This window comes from Hoplias malabaricus, chromosome 2 (assembly GCF_029633855.1).
Source record: "Hoplias malabaricus isolate fHopMal1 chromosome 2, fHopMal1.hap1, whole genome shotgun sequence".
NCBI classification, from domain to species: domain Eukaryota; kingdom Metazoa; phylum Chordata; class Actinopteri; order Characiformes; family Erythrinidae; genus Hoplias; species Hoplias malabaricus.
This window is the reverse complement of record NC_089801.1, coordinates 76,701,358-76,724,227: the sequence shown is the minus strand read 5'-3', so window position 1 is coordinate 76,724,227 and position 22,870 is coordinate 76,701,358. Positions and strand designations below refer to the sequence as shown.

The 22,870-nt window shown below is 42.2% G+C and overlaps 2 protein-coding genes and 1 non-coding gene across 4 annotated transcripts in view; 2 read left to right on the top strand and 1 right to left on the bottom strand.

The window, feature by feature from the left end:
* The window catches only part of slc5a10 (solute carrier family 5 member 10), a 118,750-nt gene that overhangs the window by 50,138 nt on the left and 45,742 nt on the right, over window positions 1–22,870 (bottom strand). The window lies entirely within an intron of this gene.
* Window positions 3,602–22,870, top strand: part of si:dkeyp-9d4.3 (caskin-1) — a 75,673-nt gene continuing 56,404 nt past the window's right edge. For both annotated transcript variants that reach the window (XM_066661642.1, XM_066661641.1), the window contains exon 1: window positions 3,602–4,192. In XM_066661642.1, coding sequence (XP_066517739.1) covers window positions 4,099–4,192 — 94 coding nt within the window. In that variant the 5' untranslated portion in view covers window positions 3,602–4,098. The remainder of the gene's footprint in view (window positions 4,193–22,870) is intronic.
* trnap-agg (transfer RNA proline (anticodon AGG)) lies at window positions 5,503–5,574 on the top strand. Its single transcript has one exon. It is a non-coding gene; the product is annotated as a tRNA-Pro (tRNA).

The following is a 22,870-nucleotide window of genomic DNA, read 5'->3' as shown; positions in this document are numbered from 1 at the left end:
CACTTTATAAATTTCAGACAATGTTTCCTAAACATTTGCAAGATTTCAGGTCTCTTTGTGCCCTGGAAAAAAGTCCAGTGTTTGTACACAGCCCTGGATCTGTACATGGGAAACAAGCTAAGCGCCTTTGTCCAAAAAAGCTCAAGCTTCCTTTCTCTCAGCTTCAGCAGAGAAAATGGATGTTGGGTTTTCCTCCGGGTGACTGTCTGTGAGGAGTGTGGTGTGTTCTCCCTGTGTCTGCGTGGGTTTCCTCTGGGTGACTGTCTGTGAGGAGTGTGGTGTGTTCTCCCTGTGTCTGCGTGGGTTTCCTCTGGGTGACTGTCTGTGAGGAGTGTGGTGTGTTCTCTCTGTGTCTGTGTGGGTTTCCTCCGGGTGACTCTCTGTGAGGAGTGTGGTGTGTTCTCTCTGTGTCTGCATGAGTTTCCTCCGGGTGCTCCGGTTTCCTTCCACAGTCCAAAAACATAATGTTGGTAGGTGGATTGGTGACTGAAAAGTGTCCATAGGTGTGAGTGAATGTGTGAGCGTGTGTCACTCAAACATTCACTCACTGACGCCCCCTCCAGGGTGTATTCCTGCCTTGCGCCCAGTGATTCCAGGTAGGCTCTGGACCCACCGTGACCCTGAATAGGATAAGCGGTTACAGATAATGAATGAATGAACAAACCCACAGTAAAGAATCAAAAATGTTGAATGCTGTTGAATGCTGTCAACTGCTGAAAAAAGCTGTTGAATGCTGGCGATTTGGCCACAACTTTAAACTGGCATCGCAAAGAGAAACCATGGTTTACAATGCTGTCAATAATCATGGCCTTTATCTCTTCAGAGACTAATGCTTTTTCTTTGTCGTCCAGACATACTCCCTGCCCCCTGCCAATATTTTTCTTCAGCAACCTGTCTTCCTGGGGCCATGTTTGAAAGCCAACCTCTTTAGTCTGACACTTAACAAGACCGACATGACACTAAGGTTGGCTTTCAGAAACCGCACTATGTAATTTTGTAGCAGCAACCAAAGATTTACTGTCTCTAACTTTATATCTACAAGGTGGACCACAGTGGACAGCGAGTGGGCACAGTGTTTAAAATCTCCAGCAGTTCACCCCCCAAATCACACTGGCTCTGTGGGAGTCCTGACCATTGAAGAACATGGTGAAAGGGAGCATAAAGACGTAAACAGAAATACAGTAATTACAGATCTACAAAGTGCACATCAAACGAAAACTGAGGTTATTAGATGGTGTGAGGCTACGTACAAGCTTCCATAATCTGTTCAAACACCATGATCAAGTCGAGGGACATGTAGTGTCACAAATCCACCACAAGGAGGTGCCACCCAGCTGAACAGGGGGGTTACATTAGTGGTGATTATCAGTTAATGAGTGATGGAGGTTAGGCCAGAGCTGGAATTAGACATCTGCTCCAGTTCTGCTGACACCCTTAGGGAACAAGACGATGCATCACAGGGTTTTCATGTTGAGAATGTCAACACAACACCACCTTAAATATCAAGTAGAGGCAGTGATACAGAGGCAGAGGCAGCCCACGCTATTCACTGTGTAGAACTGGGAACATAACTTAGTGCTATGGTCTCAAACACATTACAGCTGCAAGCAGTTCTACAAATGAATTCTTGACCAAGGCCACAGCTGTTCACTGGAAACCATTCCAGGTGACAACCTCATGAAGCTGATTGAGAGAACGCAGAAAGTGTGCAAAGCTGTGATTAAAAGCAAATGGGGGCTACTCTGAAGAATCTAAAGTTTAAAACATATTCTGGTTTGTTTAATGCTTCTTTGTTTACTACAGAATTCTATATGTGTTCCTTTGTAGTTTAAATGTCTTCCACATTCATTTACAATGTAGAAAATTATAAAAAACATTGAATTACAAGTGCCCAAACTTTTGACTGGCACTGTACATTCACAACATATGGAAAATTGCCCAAAACAAAGTAAACCCTCCCTGAGTGGGTGAGTCCAAATGTTTGACTGGTACTGTATATATATGTATATTCACACACACATGAACTTAAGTGACATCCCGTTCTTAATCCATAGGGTTTAATATGATGTCGGCCCATCTTTTGCGGCTATAACAGATTCAACTCGTCTGGGAAGACTTTCCACAAGATGGAGGAGTGTGTTTATGGGAATTTTTGACCATTCTTCCTGAAGTGCATTTGTCAGACACTGATGTTGGACGAGGCCTGGCTCATAGTCTCCACTCTAAATCACCCCAAAGGTGTTCTATTGGGTTGAGGTCAGGACAGTTCTTCCAAACTCACTCATCCATGCCTTTGTGAAACTTGCTTTGTGCACTGGTGCACAGTCGTGTTGGAACAGGAAGGGGCCAACCCCAAAACGTCCCACAAAGTTGGGAGTAATGTTATTGTCCAAAACTTAGTTCCTGTCACTGGAACTAAGGGGCAAAGCAAAACACCTGAAAAACAACCCCTCTACACCTCCACCAAAGTTTACAGTTGGTGCAGTCAGACAAGTACCGTTCTCCAGGCAGCCGCCAAACCCAGACTCGTCCATCAGAAGGTCACATGAAATTTGAAGGTCTGTAGTGACTGACTCTGCAGAAAGTGCCTCAGCATTCTCTGACCCCACTCTGTCATTTTAAGTGGCCTACCACTTTGTGGCTGAGTTGCTGTCGTTCCTAGTTGCTTCCACTTTGTTATAATACCACTGACTGAGGAATATTTATTAGCGAGGAAATTTTCCAATTTTACAAATGCACATGTTGCATCCTATCACGGAACCACACTGGAATTCACTGAGCTCCTGAGAGCAACCTATTTTTTACAAATGTTTATAGAATCAGTCTGCATGCATAGGCGCTAGGTTTTATACACTGGAGGCCATGGAAGTGAATAAGAGGCCTGAATTCAATTATATGGATGGGTGAGTGAATACTTTTGCCAATATAGTGTATACACTATACACACACACACACACACTCACACACTAACTATACAGGGACACTTTGATGTTCTAAAGTTCTAGAATAACTGAGTGGACACAGTGTTTAAAAATTAAAGCAACTGCTGTGTCTGATCCACCCTTACTAGCACAACACACACTAACACACCACAACCCTGTCAATGTCATTGCAAGGCTGAGAATTATCCACCACCCAACCCATACCTGCTCCGTGGTGGTCCTGACCACTGATGAACAGGGTGAAAGGGGGTTAATAAAGTATGCAGAGTTACAGATGGACTGCATTATGTAACTGTAGAACTACAGTGTTCTCCTGGGTGGTCTGAGGAGCTGATAAAGGGGACGATGAGTGTATTGACGTATTGATCTGAACCGGTCTGAATGACTCGGTTGCAGGAGAAAGGGATTGGCTCAATGCTCAGTAACAACAAGCTGAAGGTAGAGGGCACGTCTGTCCAGTAGCCACACACACACGCACGCGCGCGCGCGCACACACACACACACACACACACACACATATTAATCTGTCAAGATCATAGGGGAAGGGGGCTATTTGGTCACACCCCCTGCTGCAGCACCATAAATTTAACTAAGCAATCACACACACACACACACACACACACACACACTCACACTCAGAGCACGCACGCGCACACAGGGCACCGCGGATTACAACCTCCAGCGTCCAGCTGCCTGGATGTTTACGTAACGGAGCGTCTCGTCACCAGCGCGCGCTGATAGCACAACATTCATTCGCAGCGTTTTTTGTTACTGTTTTTTTTTTTCGTTTTAATAACGTAAATTACGCAAATAACGTAAGGGATAGAGGAGGGGGCAAAGCTGTCTCCGTAACCCCAGTAGCGAGCGAGCGCAGCGGACCACGCCGGCACGAGCCTACGATTCGTCACACCTCGGTGCTTCTTCACGTGAAAGAGGAGTGTTTTTTTCCCCCTCCTAATGGCGTTTTGACCCCTATGTATCTGACCATGAGCGCGAGCCCCGCGGGCGGACGGCCAGCCGCAACGAACCGCACGACCGCGCGCGCCCCTGAGCTGAGGAACCCGCTCTGGATGTAGAACCCAGGAGAACCGCGCGCGCGTGTGCGTGTGGGTGTTTGAGTGTGTGAATGGTGTGTGTGTGAGCGTGAGTGGACAGCATGGGGAAAGATCAGGAACTCTTGCAGGCGGTGAAAACCGAGGACCTGCTCACAGTCCAGCGGCTACTGCAGAGACCCAGACAGGGCAAATCCAGTGAGTAACACACACACACACACACACACACACACACACACACACACACACACACACAGGTTACACACCCACCACACAGATGCTTAGGAAACGAGAGCCTTGCACGCGAGTACATAGACATAGGCACAGGATTACATTTGTATTGTTGTCTTAATGGGGACATTTCTGCGATGTTTGAAACGTTGTGAGGACATTGTGACATTTTGATATCTACACAGACGTGGTGATATATGGGCTCTCTCTCTCTCTCTCTCTCTCACACACACACACACACACACACACACAAGCTGTCTCTCTACAGATACCCAATCTCTCTATCACATTTCCTCTCTCTCTCTCTCTCTCTCTCTCTCTCTCTCTCTCTCTCACACACACACACACACACACACACACACACACAGGGTCTCACTCTCCATCTCTACTCACACACCCAGTCAGTCACAGTCTCTCTCTCTCTCTCTCATACACACACACACACCCATTTCTTCAGGCTACACCTCACTCACATGTTGTTGGCTGTGTGTTTTACATTTACAGCCCTAGGATGGAAGGTCATGTAGAGGTATGAGGAATAAAAATAAATAAATAAATACATATCCCTGTCAATATCCACCTTGATGTAAATATCAAAGCACAGGGCTAATGGCAGGTGGTTCCAGATCTCACGTGAATAAACATATGAATGAATGACAACTATTCAGATGCTAATCTGAGTGTGAAGGTGCTGTAACGTAACCTGTTTATGATATCTGCCCTCAGATCCAGCTCATGGTACTGTGTTGTTATTATCACTCCCATCTATTATTTGTCATATTGTTAGTAGGCCAGCAGTGCAGCTAGAGCGGGATGGGGGTCGGTGGGGAAGGGATTATGGGTAAGATGCGCCAGATGTCCATCGTAATGAAGTGTGTGTGTGTGTGTGTGTGTGTCAGGAAGAGAGAGTGAGTGAGTGAATGAGAGATAAAGAGAGACAAGGCTGCCGCTCAGCTGTTTGGGCGTGTGTGCACACTGACGTGTGCCACGCAAAACAGCCCCCTTTTTACATCACCACTAAAACAGGGTTTGAGTGTTTGCAGCCCGGCTGGGTTGAGTTGGAGGCCCTGTCCCAATACTCACCCTAAACTCAGGGGTCTCCTTTCTAGTGCACACTATTGTAATGTTATCAAAAGGTCACTTCAAAAATTAAATTACAGTGCATTGGAATACAATTGCCATTTACTCCTACATACAGTTACACTACAAAGACATTTAGATATATTCTACCTGTCCCTGCCTCTGTTAATGACTTCTTTTAATCAAAAATGAGCATAGGGTCGTTGGTCTAGGGGTATGATTCTCGCTTAGGGTGCGAGAGGTCCCGGGTTCAAATCCCGGACAATCCCTTTGGGCGGCACGGTGGCGCAGCAGATAGTGTCGCAGTCACACATTCCTGCTCCGGGTGACTGTCTGTGAGGAGTTGGTGTGTTCTCCCCGTGTCTGCATGGGTTTCCTCCGGGTGACTGTCTGTGAGGAGTTGGTGTGTTCTCCCTGTGTCCGCGTGGGTTTCCTCCGGGTAACTGTCTGTGAGGAGTGTGGTGTGTTCTCCCTGTGTCTGTGTGGGTTTCCTCCGGGTGACTGTCTGTGAGGAGTGTGGTGTGTTCTCCCTGCGTCTGTGTGGGTTTCCTCTGGATGCTCCGGTTTCCTCCCACAGTCCAAAAACACACGTTGGTAGGTGGATTGGCGACTCAAAAGTGTCCGTAGGTATGAGTGTGTGAGTGAATGTGTGTGTGTCTGTGTGTGTGTTGCCATGTGAAGGACTGGCGCCCCCTCCAGGTTGTATTCCCGCCTTGCGCCCAATGATTCCAGGTAGGCTCTGGACTCACCATGACCCTGAATTGGATAAGCGCTTACAGATAATGAATGAATGAATAATCAAAATGAGCTGACAAGATTGTAGTTTGAATGCTGTTAGCCTTAATAAACTGTGAACAGTGTGTGGCTAATGTATGAGAAAGCGCAATCTCCAAATTGCTTTCATTTATTTTAATTTTTATATAAATGTATGCAGAACAAGTCAGATTATGTATAATTTACACATTATTTATCTTAAGTTGATTATACACCTTCTCAAAATGCCCGCAACTGTCTCACAAAACCTTATTTTATTCTGACTTTTATTTATATTAATGTATTTATGGCTCAACTGAGACTTTCCTGCTCACCCCCCACCTTGCCTTTTACACATAGTATGACTCGTTCCCTGTGGGTGGTGTCTGGAAGCTTCAGCATAGTATTTCTGGCTTTAGTTCTCTAAGGGACAAACTATGAAAATATCACATACGAGGGAGGAGAGGTGGTTTCCTACCCTCCCCCAAAATGCACATAGTGCTGTTACTGCCGTGCTGAGCCTGGAATAGCAATGACATAGGCTTTATTCTACATGTTACAGGTCAGTGGAGCATCACAATGATACTGAAGCTGTAATTGTAAGGTAAAAACATTACATGGTGTTCCTTTAAACATAGAAGTAAAAATAAGGGGTGCGAAGGCACAAGTGCAGGTATTGGGACAGGCCCGCGCTGGGGTTGGTTGTGCTCTATTTTCTCTTACACATTGGGTATGTATTCATGCATGCATTCTGCTGATGCTAAGGTTTGGAGAGTGTGCCGCTGGCTGAATGTACACGCAGATGCACACGTGTCTATAATTGAAATACAATTACCACCTCCAGTGCCGGGTAACATCCCAGGTGGTGCCAGAAATCATTTCATGCCATGGTAGGAGGAGCTGCTAGAAATGGAAACAGGCCATGCTCTGTGTGTGTGAGAGAGACAGAACTGCTCTTCTTAAAATGCCCTTATTTTTACTGTGAAATATCTGTGTCACCTTCAGCATCTGCAAGGACAGACATAATTAGTAAACAAAAGCAGTGCATGCTCCATTGTCAAATATCTTGGCGTTATTGGTCAGTTTACACCAGTCGGCAATGACATTAAAATTAAAAGGACCTCCATTTTATGATCATCACTGACCACACAGGTGTACATTATAGCTCCAGAATTGCAGACTGTAGCCCTGTTATTGCTCTGCATACTTGGCCCCATTTCACCCTGCCCTGCAATGGTCAGGACCCCCACAACACCGACAGTGTGCAAGTATGATTCGGGTGGTAGATCATTCTCAGCACAGCAGTGACACTGACATGGTGGTGGAGGTGTGTTATTGTTTCCGGGGCTGCCATGAGACACAGCAGTGCGGCTTGAGTTTTTAAACCCTTCAGTGTCACTGCTGGACTGAAAAAAGTCCACCAATCAAAACATGTCCAGCCAACAGCATTCAGTGGGCGGTGACTAGTGACCATTTATGAAGGACTAGAGGATGACAAGAACCATCTGTGTAGCAACAGATGTGGGCAGTGAGCGGACAGTGTTTAAAAACTCCAGCAGCTCTGCTGTGTCTGATCCACTCATACCAACACAACACTTCCTAACACCACAATGTGTCACTGCAATGGGTAATGTATGGGTGAAAAGGGGGCTGACAGAGTATGCGGACGTACAAAGTTCAGCTGTATGTTCAGTGGAGCTGATAAAATGGAGAGTGAATTCAAGGGAACGTATTACAACTTTCCCACAAGTGAACACAGTTCGTGGGTCTTATGGAAACATCTTTGATGCCAAAACATCAAACGTAACATTCTCCTCCAGTTCAGAATGACTGGCTTCAGTGCCTGCCCCTTTAAATAAGAATGAGCCACACACAGCTCACCACAGCCCGAGCAGGCAGCAGTGTCTAGTAAGGCTAGTTGCCCCCCCCCCCTTTGGTTCTTCCATATCTCCGCTCTTATTTCGGCCCTGTTTTCTCACGTCAGAGCCTTGGTCATGTCTGTTTTAATACAGTTTAACCCCACCTTTGCTCAGTGGTCCAATGCTGTGATTGGAGAGTCTCAGAATTACAGCAGTGTAGCTCTAAAGTGCAAGCACTCTATGTAAAATAAAGCATCCCATGTTTTAAGGCTTAGACCAGAATGACTGACTGGGTGGTCTTGTTTCACAGTGTGTTAGTTGATATGCTCCAGATCCCAAATTAACGTTTTGAATGTTTTTAATAATACATCTCCTTTAAAAATATTCATAAACATCATTTTGTATTCATGTATTTATAATATCTCACACAGTAATGAAGTAAGGATCGGGGTTCGAGGCCAGGATATTGGTATATAACCCTATACCTGGCCAGTCATTTGAACTAGCAGTCGTAGCTTTACTGGCTGGCAATATTAAAATCCTGGCATGGAACCTGTGTGAATGCTCAGGATTTATAGCCCTCTGATATAGTGTGCAATATAACACTGTATAATATAATGAATTTGGTGGTGTATGGTATGGATAAGGGATGTGTTCCCTCTGTCTTCTGGTTTACATTAGATATTAGAACATTGCTGTGAGGATTTGTTTGCAGCCATCCCATTGCATAGAGGATTTACACCTCCCCAAATCATATAAAGAAAAGGTCACTTGAAGTGAGCTTCTTGTTATTGTTATTATATTTTTATTAATTTCTCATGTATTTACAGAACCCGTATATTCTCAACACTTGCACACTGCACTGTCTGATGACATAGTTTGAATAAACCTGTTCCAGAATCAGTAATGTCCTCTCCACATGGATCCACATGCTGTTCGAACACAAAGCAAGCATCAGTGGGAGCAGAAGCAAGTAAATAAGCAGGTTTGTAGCAGCTGAAAATGATTGAGTCCAGAACGTGGAAAAAGTCCAAGCCAGATTGTTAGCGTTTGCTGTTAACGCAGCTATTGCTGGCACAGAGCTGTGTGGCTGATGGAGAGGAGCCAGCACGTGTGGAGATGTCTGTTTCTTTTAGAAGGACAGTTTGAAGGAACTGGTTTGGTAAAATGAATTAAAGCTGATGTTATGAAGCAGTGGTGATAGTCTGGTGGGGTTCATTTCAGAAAATTCAGTTAGGACTGGGCAAGTACATAAATATAAATCAAAACTGACATTCAGAACTTCCGATCTGTTAATATATCTCCCAGTATGTGTTCATGTACTGTCCCTCTTAAACAACACCACCGCACTGTAGTCACATGATTCTGCCCCACCAATCTGCCACATGGAAGCAATATGAAGGAGAACCTAAACACAGAGGCCGACCGAGCACCTTGTACCAAAGAAAAATGCTGTATTTGATCAGTGAAAATAAATTCAAATGTAAACACTGAAGAAAAAACAATAATGATACAGTTTCAGTGACCAATTTTAACACCAGCAGTTTCAACACTTGACGAAAATCACACACCAAATATAAACAAAGAGACTGACAAGCTCAAAGCAATATTTTAAACAAAATTCTCAATACAGTAAAGTCAGTGAACTCTAAGGGCAAAAAAACCCCCAAATTAATTATTCATTAATCATAATAAAAGTGTAAAGTGTTCAATTAATCATGATATTGATTAATGCCCGTATTGCCCAACTTCAACCTGGTAATGTGAACATGCCTCGTTCATTTATTTAATACCATTTGAATTACAACATTTTCTAAACTTCCAATTTGCATTCATAGACACCAGAGAGTTAATGTATATCCGGAAAAAAAAATAAAAATAAAAATAACAAAACAGTCCTCAGATTCCAAACAGAGCCAGTCTTCCTCCTCCTAGCCCTGGAGGTTAAGAGCAGTCTCAGAGGACCGGCCCGAGTCCTGCAGCTCATTTGCTTTACTGGATTTAAATTCAGCTTTCGAAGCGTCCAGGCCCAGGGTCATTTCGTTTAACCATTTCTAATTTAATTATTCCCCTAATTTCAGCCTCCTCATCCCCTTCCATTTACACGCTCACAAAGTCTGTTCTATTACAATCATGTAGCCCCGTAATTTGATCAAGCTGCTTTAGTGGTCACTCTTGTTAGTCCACTCTATAGGCTCAATGCATGAAAGCAGGTTTTTTTTTTTTTTTTGGAAACCTCGGGAACATTCAGCTATAATACAAATTGAAACATGGAATTCAAACTCACTGCATGTAAGAAATCTTCTAGACATGCCGGACTACCAATGAGGTAGGTGTGTCTAACAGTGTAGGCATTGGACACAGTATTTAAAATACTCCAGGAGCACAGATGTGTCTGATCCACTTACCAGTGCAAAACACAGGAACACACCACCTCTCAAATTATACTTGCTCTGTGGGGGTCCTGGCCACTGAACAACAGGGTGAAAAGGGGTTAATAAAGTATGCAGAGCAAGACATGGAGTACATTCGGTAATTGGAGCACTACAAAGCACTCCTATTTGGACAGTGGAGCTGAGAGAAAAGACTCAGGAGGTGGTCATAACAGTATTGTTGATTGATGTATACTGTATATTGTTGATGGCTGTTTGTGGGTTCAAACCCAACCTCGGGTCACTGTCTGTGAGGGGGTTCTCCCTGTGTCTGCGTGGGTTTCCTCCTAGTGCTCTGGTTTCCTCTCACAATCCAGAAACACTTATTGGCATCTGGCTATGCTCAAGCCTCCACAGGTGCGAGTGTGTGATGCCCTGTAATGGACTTGCGCCCTGTCCACGCTGTGTTCCTGCCTGGAGCCTAGTGATTCCGCCATGACCCTGATTAGAATGAAGCAGATACACACAATGACTGAATGAACTGAATGCATAATCTACTTACAAATGCATTACCAATGGAACAGGATGCACAGTAGCAAATGCACATGCTCAATGCCAAGAAATGTCTAGAAGGTTGGGAAGCCCTGGTGGAGCAAGGGGTCTGTATTTTCTGGAGCAATGGAACACAATTATATATGAGTGTGGACTTTTGGGGTGTGAACCTACGACATCAGGACCTGACCCCATTCCATTACAGTTACAATGTGGATAGTATTCAAGACACAGTTACATCAGTGAAATTAATGGATTACATCAAGGAATAACATTTATTAACTCTCCGTTATCATGTATGTCCTAGAAGGCCTTGAAATAAAGCACACAACGCTTGAGTTCAGTTAGTTGCCTGTTCACTCAAGGTCATGGAGATGGCACAACACATCACTTTTTTCTTGGAAATTCAAACGGTATTTTGCATTTATGCAAGAAATTGGAGAGCATAACACTGCAGAGCAACCTCTGTCTGCCGGCTACTAACTTCCAAAGACTCCTCTTCCAAAGCAGCGTCTTAAAGGAAGTTATTTTTTGGCTGAATTAATTACTATTGTCGTTGTTAGACACTGTGTGTACAAAGTCATTTTGGGTCATTTTTAATGACAAACCAGATGTCTCAAACTTTAAAAAAACAATTCTAACCACAGTTCAAAACTAGCCACTCTGTTGCACCTTAAACTGAGTAGTATTTGATTATTATTTCTATTTTAAACCAGAAAAATCACTGACTATCTTTTGTGTTTACACACGCTTATAGTTTTACTCCTTTGTAGGAAATGTTGCATACATTCAGAAACAAAACAGAATACTCTTCTTAATTAAGCACGGTGGAATTGCTGCATTCACACTGCATTAAAATGTACAAAAAAGGTGAAATGTACCAACGTATTCGGGATGTGTTACTCATGTTATCTTATGGAATATGTTACTTTTTAAGGTGTGTATTTTGGATTTTGGCCTGTAATACGTTTTAAAAGTAATGCTCCAGACACTAGCTGCCATCAGATCCTCACAGCTGATGTAAAGCCTTTCGTAAGGATACTTCCAAAGGTTGGTCTTCCTGTTAAAAGTCTCAAGATTAAGTAACGCTCACTTTATTATCCTTGTAATTCTCCAACTGTTCTGACCACAGCGTGTTTCCGAAAGACATAACTGACCTTTGAAAGCTCTAATCTCCCTAAGAAGTGTCGTCTTCTTGGGCCTCTGGGTGCACAGGCACGTGGCAGACGGGAGAGAAAAGAGAGAGTAAGCCATTATGAGAGTCGTCCAAGCTTCCCGTTCTGGGGCGGCATTCCCTTGCTTTTTCCTGTAATGACTGAAAGGGCTGGAGATTTGTCCGCCTTTCTCCTCCACATCTGTGGCCATGTAGCAGCGCAAATTTGTGAGCATGAAATAACTTCCTAGGACGGCTTTAAGACGGCCGCAAATCCTTCATGAATGGCATGCAGCTTAGAGTTGCTTCAAGCGGCAGACTGGAGGGAAAATATTCTTTCAGAGATATTCAGAGCCAGGGTTACTAGTAGATATCTAGTTTTCTTAAGGCTTATCTGACCCCTTCTTTCTAGAATACGTTAGAATAGGTGTCCAAAGCATACAAAGTGTCTTTTTCATCAGTCGTTATAGGGACATTTTAGGTTATTTTTATGACTTTATTAATAATAATAATAATAAAGAACCCCACACATTTATCCATACTCTAACTGCTTCGTTATTGTTTTTACATTTCTTTCTACAAGACTGCAGGACTCAAATTGCTTCACGGTCCCTGAACGATTCAGTTCATGCTTCATAGAGTGGGCCCCATTCACATTAAAGAAGCAACCTGTAATACATAGCATACAATACCATATTTAATAGACTCAATAATAAAACGACCTATACTTAATAAACGTGATAATCATAAAATTGAGGGATACGAAATGCATCTTCAGCCTCCCACAGTCGCCTATTTAAGGTCAGAAGCTGGCGACAGACACCTGTAAACGAACTCATTTAAGGTGGAACTAAACCTTTGAATAGAAATAGCAAACATCTGGCTTCTAAAATAACAACTGCATGTGAATTTGAACCTCTATTGCAGTATTCATATTAAATACCTGCTGTCAGTATTACAGACTCCTTCTTTAAAGTGACACTAGGTAGTATTTTTAGCTTAAAATTCCAGCTTCAAAATCATTGTGACACTTCACTGAGATGAACTAGAGAGAACTGAGCCACTGTTGTTGCTGTTCTGGGCTCTGCACTGCAGAAACAGCACTATGTAACTTTTGGAGGAGGGGTAGCAAACCTTGCTAGATTTCACATGGCTTTTCTATACTCACCTATTGCTTGGTTTTTGTGCCTTACACCCCTTAACCACATGGATCATTCTCAGCGCTTTAGTGACTCCTTGAAGCACTTGGGACGAGTGGACCAGACACAGCAGTGCTCCTTATGAGCTGAGAGGGTGTGAAATGGACCCCGAAGGTGTAAAAACAATATAGTGTTCATAATTCTATGGCTGATGGATGGATATATAATGGAGGCCTAGTCTCCAGGCGTGATAATTGGTCTGAAATGTATAGCTGCGTCTCATTCTGTAGCCTCACCCCAGACGTGTCTGGACTCCCATATTCAGCCCCAGTTGGTCCCCTTGTTTGGACTTGAGCGGTTGGCTTTTATTGGACTAACAGAATGTGGCCAGAATAAACAGTCAGTGTCACTGCTACTGTGTACAGTGTGGTTTGAAAGTGCTACCATTTCTCCCAGATCTTTCCTTGCAGTTCCATGCCTCCTTTATCCAATATTTTGAGCATTAATTGAGAGGGGGGAAAAAAGATGTGACTTTTTTAGTACAGCCTTTACAATTCTTAATGTGAATTCTCCTCATCAGAGAGTATCCGTTTATCTGTCCCAGTTCATCCTCTCAGGGCCTCTCTTCTGCTTAGTGTTGTTTGTGTGTGTGTGTGTGTATGAGCGAGAGAGAGAGAGAGAGAGAGAGAGAGAGCTGGACATTCCAGAGCCAGCGAAGAGTAGATGCCAGAACACATCAGCTCAACCAGCCGTGAACATCAATGCACTCACACAGAGAGAGAGAGAAGAGAGAGAGAGAAGAGAGAGAGAGAGAGAGAGAGAGAGAGAGAGATACATACAAAGGGAACACCAGTGAATTTGCCCTGAAGGAACAAGACTCTGACAATGCAGGACACTGTAGACACAAACTGTCTCCCGATTTGGCAGGATATCTTCAGAAATAATGTCGATCACCTGCTATGCTTTTAAAGTGATATCTACCAAACTCATATTTCTAAAGCAGTTCCATAAACTAGTGCTGTACCGAGATGAAATTCTTAGCTGAAACTTCCAACTAAAAAATGGAAGCAATTCTTTTTTGCAGCTATTACATTCTGGAAACTTATTAGAATTTTCCATTCCACCTTAAACAGTGCACCAGTTACATTCTGGTTTGGGTACTCATGCAATGGGATCAATGAGTAATCGTAGATGCTCATAGTAGCTGGTTGCTGATCGGATCATAAACGGCCCGAGCAACCATGGGGTGTAGCTGTAGGGTTGGAACAATAGAAATTGTGTGACTGCCAGGAGGAAGAGAGTGGGGTGGGCTCTATGTGAAGCTCTAATTGATTAGCATTTACATGTCATCTTGTGTATGATTATAATTACTGTATTTTTACATACAGATTTAGATCAGATCTGTGTTTGTATAAACAGGTTGAGATCAGATCTGCATTTGTACATGCAGATTAAGATCAGATCTACATTTGTGTAAACAGATTTAGATCAGATCTGCATTTGTATAAACAGATTGAGATTAGATCTGCATTTGTATAAACAGATTAAGATCAGATCTACATTTGTATAAACAGGTTGAGATCAGATCTGCATTTGTACATGCAGATTAAGATCAGATCTACATTTGTGTAAACAGATTTAGATCAGATCTGCATTTGTATAAACAGATTGAGAGCAGATCTGCATTTGTATAAACAGATTGAGAGCAGATCTGCATTTGTATAAACAGATTGAGAGCAGATCTGCATTTGTATAAACAGATTGAGAGCAGATCTGCATTTGTATAAACAGATTGAGAGCAGATCTGCATTTGTATAGAGACTGAGAGCAGATCTGCATTTGTATAAACAGATTGAGAGCAGATCTGCATTTGTATAGAGACTGAGAGCAGATCCGCATTTATATAAACCGATTGAAATCAGATCTGCATTTGTATAAACAGATTGAGAGCAGATCTGCATTTGTATAGAGACTGAGAGCAGATCCGCATTTATATAAACCGATTGAAATCAGATCTGCATTTGTATGTACAGATTTAGATCAGATCTGTGTTTGTATAAACAGATTGAGATCAGATCTGCATTTGTATAAATAGGTTGAGCTCAGATCTGCCTTTGTATCAACAGATTGAGATCAGATCTGCCTTTGTATCAACAGGTTGAGATCAGATCTGCCTTTGTATCAACAGATTGAGATCAGATCTGCCTTTGTATCAACAGGTTGAGATCAGATCTGCCTTTGTATCAACAGATTGAGATTAGATCTGCCTTTATATCAACAGATTAAGATCAGATCTGCCTTTGTATAAACAGATTGGGATCAGATCTGCATTTGTATAAACAGATTGAGATCAGATCTGCATTTGTATCAACAGATTGAGATCAGATCTGCATTTGTATAAATATATTGAGATCAGATCTGCCTTTGTATCAACAGATTGAGATCAGATCTGCATTTGTATAAATATATTGAGATCAGATCTGCCTTTGTATCAACAGATTGAGATCAGATCTGCATTTGTATAAATATATTGAGATCAGATCTGCCTTTGTATCAACAGATTGAGATCAGATCTGAGTTAACTGAGTTAGATCAGGTGTGTGTGTGTGTGTGTGTGTGTATAAAAATGAAGAGTGAACGAAACAGTTTATATCCAAACGCAGATCTGATCTTGTATTTATACACACATCTGATTAGAATTCATTTACACACATCATAATTTGTTAATACACGTTCAGTATGCTCTTGATGGGTTTATACACACACAGATCTTATCACAGTGTGTGCACAAGTGAAAACAGCACCATGGTCTATGATCTTGCTAACTGCCTACGCTCACCAAACTCTCGCCCGTCACCCAACATGACACGAGCAGAATCAGCAGAGTCAGCTGACCCCAAACCTGCATAGTAATCACGACTTTTATGATTCAGCCTCCAAGTTGGGCTCCAACAAGCAGAACCTGCCGCAGTAACCTGGACAGAGAGAGCTCGGCTTGACCCAGCCTGACTTCCATCAGGAGCAAATTCCTCCCCTTTCTGCCTTTATTCCTTCTACATTTCATACAGCAGAGCTGGGGCAGTATAATAACCTAGAAGACCAAATGTAGACCGCAAACCACTTTAAAACCCCCACATCCCGCTCCATACTCTGAACACAGCAAGCGAGAAGCAGAACGGATAGTTGTTCTAAAGTCAGCTTGACTACAAGTAATAACAAAGCTTTATATATGCTTTTTATTTATGTTTTTCATTCCACCTTAAATCTTGCAGCTGTTACATTTACATGTCTACAGCCCGTAGGTAACAGCCGCACTAATCCACCATAAATAGTGCAGCAGTCACATTATGATGCTTAATCTTCTCATTTGAATTGAGCATTTTACCTCTATTTAACCTCTAGTTTAGCATTATAAATCAAAAAGTAGCACAGGCTAATAGTTCTTGGTATGAAAATAAGGAGACTAGCACCTCCCTCCCTGCTCTGCGCTGAGGCTAGAGCTGCCCACCGCTCTGGGATGTGTGCTCAGTGCCCCCTAGTGTTCACTAGTGTGTGTGCAAATGTGTGTTTCTCAGCACGGATTGGGTTAAATACGGAGAACCGATTCCTCTGTGGCACAGTGGCCAATAAAGTGATTCTAATTCTTACTGAATATATCAGTGTATGGACAATATGGCAAGGGGCAAGGAAGAGAAAGAGAGTGAGAGCAGCCATACAAGAGTTAAAATCGGACTGACTTCTCAGTGGAGTGAACTGAAAGAGACATTACACAAGGCAGACGGTTTCTTCTTGTTGGATTAGTAATAACATGTTGCTGCTCTTGCATTATGTGTCGCTGTGTTCATTCGTAATACGTTTTGTTGGAATCAAAGTGTTATGATCAGGTTTTTGGAAATGACTTATGAATTAGACAGTGGTAGTATCTAACTTTAGCCACATTAGCTCACTTTTTTAGCGTTAGACATCAATTCAGGTAATAAGTGCTCTTCTGACAATTGTGGTTATATAGTTTTTAATACTGTAAAAAAATATTATTTAATTCGATTACACACATCCCCTGGGCTTGAAATTCAAACCTTTAGCTAACTGCGGAAAAATAGAGGTGTGTGTGTGAATGAGTGAGAGAGTGTGTTTATTACTAGAAGACTCATGACCCGGTCATGACTGATGTGAATATCCCTCGACTCAAAAGCTCTGTATATATGTATATGTGTGTGTGTGTGTTTGTGTGTATGTTTGTGTGTGAGTGTGTGTGTGTGTGTGAGAGAGAGAGAGAGAGAGAGAGAGAGAGAGAGAGAGATGGGTGACTTGATTTCAGGACAGTACTGTAAACCTTAATTCCACTCAATATTCCACTCAGACTATATAATCCAACTCTTACATTCTATTCCCTTAAGCATCAACTAATGCACTTTTTAAAAGTGGAATGGAAAATTCTATCAAGATGCTTAGTCACCAGAATGTAAATACTGGACAATTTAAAGTGGAATGGAAAATTCAACTGGGAAGATTAAGCAAACCAAACCACCCACTACATCACTAGCTCTTCACAGGGGTCATCAGGGAGGCACCTCCCCTCGTCAGTGTTTCGCTGAATTAAGCCCACGACACCTTCAGAAGGCTCAACAGTGAAGTCTGGTGTCCCAGACCCACCCCCCTCCATGTGTTTGTGAATGTGTTTGTTGTGTTTGTGTGTGTTGCCCTGTGAAGGACTGGTGCCCCCTCCAGGGTGTATTCCCACCTTGCGCCCAATGATTCCAGGTAGACTCTGGACCCCTGCGACCCTGAATTGGATAAGCGGTTATTGATAATGAATGAACTTTCAACGTAAAAACGATTTTACTCCAAGTCATTATGGAGCAGTTCTATTGGTCCATTCATCATGAAATTTTCACACAATGTGAAGGACACCTGCCGTGTTCAAATGTAGTAAATTAAAAGTCGACAAAAATGAAAATGCATGGTTTTAATTTTAAAAGCGACAATATTTATATATATATACACACAGATCTGATCTCAAAGGCAGATCTGATCTCAGTCTGTTTATACAAATGCAGATCTGATATCAATCTGTTTATACACACAGATCTGATCTCATTTTGCTGATATGTATGCGTATCTGATCTTAATCTGATTATATTCACCTGTATCTGATCTTATAGATCTGATCTCACATACATGAGCTTTGCAATATGGACAAAATTGTTATTATGCTATGTTTTTTCTATATTGGTCTCTGTTTTTATCACAATGTTAACATTTTGATCACAGTGACAAAGGACATCCTACATACAGCACACTGTGTGAGTCCACAACCCATTATTATATGACTGACTGTGCCCTACAGAGGATGTAGGGAGCCATTTGGGATTCAGCCTCTGCTTCACTGCGGCATGGAAACCTCTCTCACTGATCACTCACACTTTCAGGCAAAGAGAATTTGTCTGAATAAATTGTCTAACAAATTTATTAAACTATAAACAATACCAGATAAATAATTTAGGAAGACAGTCGAAATAAATCGGTTCTGAAAGAATCTGTTCCACTCTCAGAGCGCAGGGATTATTTACCTATAAACAGGAGGGAAAAAAAACTGAGATAAAGTGTGTGGCTTGTGTCTATATTCTCTTACACACTAAAACAAAACATGAGTGAAATAAGATGATTACAGAAGTGTGTATATAATCTGGGTATGTATAACAAGCAGAGAAACACATTAGAGCCTGGTTATGCCTGAAATGCTAATGTGGCTAACTGATTATAACAGGCTTTTTCTCCTCACATATACTACACAGTGAGATCCTTTGCCCCCTGACACAGAGTGCGCAGGCAAAGGTGTTGTGTATGAGATCATTTTATTCGTCTTTCCCATTCATTTACATCAGTGCTGCAATATAAGTCCCCAATATGTCGCCCATGGAAAAAAAGTTGTGTCACTACAAGCAATGACTAATCATTTATTAGTTGGTTTGTGGTACAAAACAGTTGGGATTTGAGATATGTCATTCTGATATATGGCCTTAAAGCAGAGAAATGAATCAGCGTAATGCTGATAATAGAATCCATTTAAAAAACTAACCCAACTTAACTCATTAATCCTGCTTTGTGAAAACCTGAAGGTTTAGAGTCAGTGCACCTGTTTGCTGACTGCTGTCCATGGTCCTGAACATATGCTGCTGTTGTAATGAAGGTTAACCTTATAAAATACCTGCCCAGTATTTTTCCAGTCTAATCTAAATGCTGTATTAGCATAAAGTATGTGATTGCCTTCATACATCTTCTTCACTGTGTCCATCAGACTAGAGAAGGACTAGAGAAAGACCAACATAAACTGTGCAGCAACAGATAATGTACTATCTCTGACTTTACATCTACAAGATGGACCATTGAGGTAGGCGTGTCTAACAGAGCGGTCACCACCACGTCAGTGTCACTGCAGCACTGAGAATGACAAACCACCCCAATCATACCTGCTCTTTGGTGGTTATACAAGTGTCCTGACCATTAAAGGACAGGGTGAATAGGAAGAAATGTAGCACAGTCTGTATTCGTAGAAATCCAATCTGCTTTTGTGTGGTCAGTGGCTCTGAGAGAATGGTGGTCATAATGTTATAGTTCATTCATTCATTGTCTGTAACCGCTGATCAAGTTCAGGGTCACGTGGGGTCCGGAGCCTACCTGGAATCCCTGGGTGCAAGGCCAGAACACACCCTGGAGGGGGCGCCAGTCCACCGACACACACACACTTAAGGACACTTTGTGCAAACCTAATGCACCTACCACTGTGTGTTATTGGAGCCTGGGAAAATATCAGAACACCTGGAGGAAACCCATGAGGACACAGAAAGACCAAATCAGGAGCATTTGAATTGGATTATTTGGGCCGGCTTTTATGAATTTATTCTGTATTAGCTTATCCTTTATATGTCCTTTGAGAAAGCTGGTGTCCAGTGTGTGTGTGTGTTGACACAGTTAAACAGGCAGTGTGCTGACGCTGACATGCCATTAAGCATACTGCTGGTCATGTCGGTTGCCATGGTACTGGAGAACATCTGCATATGCACTCTAACCACTAAAATTATATATATATATATATAGTGTGTGTATACGCATGTGCACTGTGCCATTTGCCAAGGCTGGATGACATATTACAGTATGATTTATCCTCTCAGAACCTGAGGATGGGGTGTGTGACTCTGTGTGTGTGTGTGTTCTTGTAGGAGGAGGGGTAATCCCAGCAAAATGGCTGAAGTATCTCTGTTAACACACTGTCAGCTTTAAACGATTCACAGCCAGCGAGAACTGCACATTCTTGAGCACGGGATGAGATTTTATTCACACACACACTCTATTTTTATGCTTGTTTGTGTGCTGACCTTGATTGATTGATACACTTACTGGATTAAAGGAATAGTCCAGAGTTCTTCATCCTCATCTCTGTCTGCTGCATCTCTATTGTGCCGCTGATGACTAAGAGGCAGGGTATTCTGGCTGTGATTAGACAGATGACGACTGGGACATAGACTGAGATTAGTTTCTAGAGATAAATGTCCAGGTCTGTTGTTTTAGCAGCCAAGAAAAACCCAAATAAATGTATATATATATATATATATATATATATATATATATATATATATATATATATATATATATATATATATATCCCCACCATATCTAATATCTAGTTTCTGTGACTGCCCATTAGTCGTGGTTTTGATGTCACAGCATAAGAGCCTTTGGCACAGGCAGCTCCAAAGCTGTGTGTTATCAGATTACATTTCTCCACCTTAAAAGGGACATATTATACCCCTTATCCACAAGGGAATGCAGTTATGGTCTTAATGAAACGTCTGTGACCTGCTTTGGTCAAAATACCACACCGACGTCCTCCTCCTGTCTAAACAACCCTGTTCATAACAGATGTTTCATTGCCTGTTTCTTTAAATGAGAACGAACCCCCCCCTGACCTGAGTACACAGCAGCGAGGAGCAGAAGCTCTGGTTTTAAGCCGTTTTTGCTCAGTTCTCTTTCTTCTGTGCCCTCGTATTCACCATATTTAATCAGTACACTTGTTTCTCAACAATTTGTTGTGTTTATTTTATTCTGCACACTCACATAAAATGCAGGACAATTCTTAAAACAAATCCCCAAATTAACGTGTATATGCACTGTACAATAATGTTTACACAAAAAGTCCTATTAAAAGGAACACTGCCTTAAAGCTAGTGCTTCAAAAATATAGCGATGCTCCACTTTGCTGTTATAGGGAGAATAGGGCCTCTCACTACTAAACCAGGCTCAGCCCTGCAGAAACTGGACTATGTAACAGTTGGGGAGGGGGGATAGGAAAGCCTGATTTGGTCTTTCAGCTTCATCTGCTGTCTTTTGAGTGGGAAGTGATGTTTGATTAACGATTATGTTATTCAGACTGATTACATGATGTGTAATGTGAGCAGATAATTCACAAACATTGACAATACACAACAGACAATAGCTGACAACACAGAGTTGACATGAATGGTCCGTACGTGTTGAGCTGTTCAACAATATACTGTCAGGCACAGCATGAAAACCTACAGAGTTTAGTGTTACATGTGACGTCACATGTAGCACTGTGAATAAAGGGAGAGGCAGAGACATGTTAGAATGTGAAGAGAACCCAGCTCTTCTTTTCAAACTGAACAGCATATCGTGCTACGAGGGGAATGCAAACTGCCCAGATATTTCACATCAGCTGAGAGTTGCACATGCTAACCAGCATTCTGAGCAGAAACGGGGGTAGTTCTCTGCTCTAGTAGTTCACCCCTGGCCTGTGAAGGCTAAGGCATCATCTGGGATCAAACCAGCAACCCCCTGAATAGTTTCCGATATACTGATGATGACCTGTGCACTTTATGTACTGTATTAATAGTCCCTTGTTTGTGATCAAATGTAAAGCACTTTATATCACTTTATATCCGAGAAAGATTATTTAGAGACTTCTAGTTTTGAAAATATAGGCCGTTTGAAAGTGGTATAAACCGAAATCAACATAATCGTAGATCAATATGTATTTAGAATGAGTGCACTGGATTGCAGACTGACAGTAAGCACTATACTAGCTAAAGCCCCATTACATGTTGACTGTTGCTAAATTCAATATCAATATATTTATACTCCCTTGTCCACATCCATGTCCAAAAGAGGACGGCTGTCCATGATTTTATTGGGTGCGAAAGATGGCAGGATTTTTTTTTTTGCTTTCTTTTGACATAAAAACTCAAAATATAATATACACTCACTGCTCACTTTAATAGGAACACCTACCATGTATCTACATTCATTAACAACTCCAGTTTCCATACAGGAGCACTTGAAACTACAGACTGTAGTTTCTACACTGTTTTTCCAATGGTCAAGCCCCCCCGCCCAGAGAGCAGGTACAGGGGTTGGACAATGAAACTGTAACACCTGGTTTTAGACCACAATAATTTATTAGTACGGTGTAGGGCCTCCTTTTGCGGCCAATACAGCGTCAGTTCGTCTTGGGAATGGCATATACAAGTCCTGCACAGTGGTGAGAGGGATTTGAAGCCATTCTTCTTGCAGGACAGTGACCAGGTCACTACGTGATGCTGGTGGAGGAAAACGTTTCCTGACTCGCTCCTCCAAAACACCCCAAAGTGGCTCAATAATATTTAGATCTGGTGACTGTGCAGGCCATGGGAGATGTTCAACTTCACTTTCATGTTCATCAA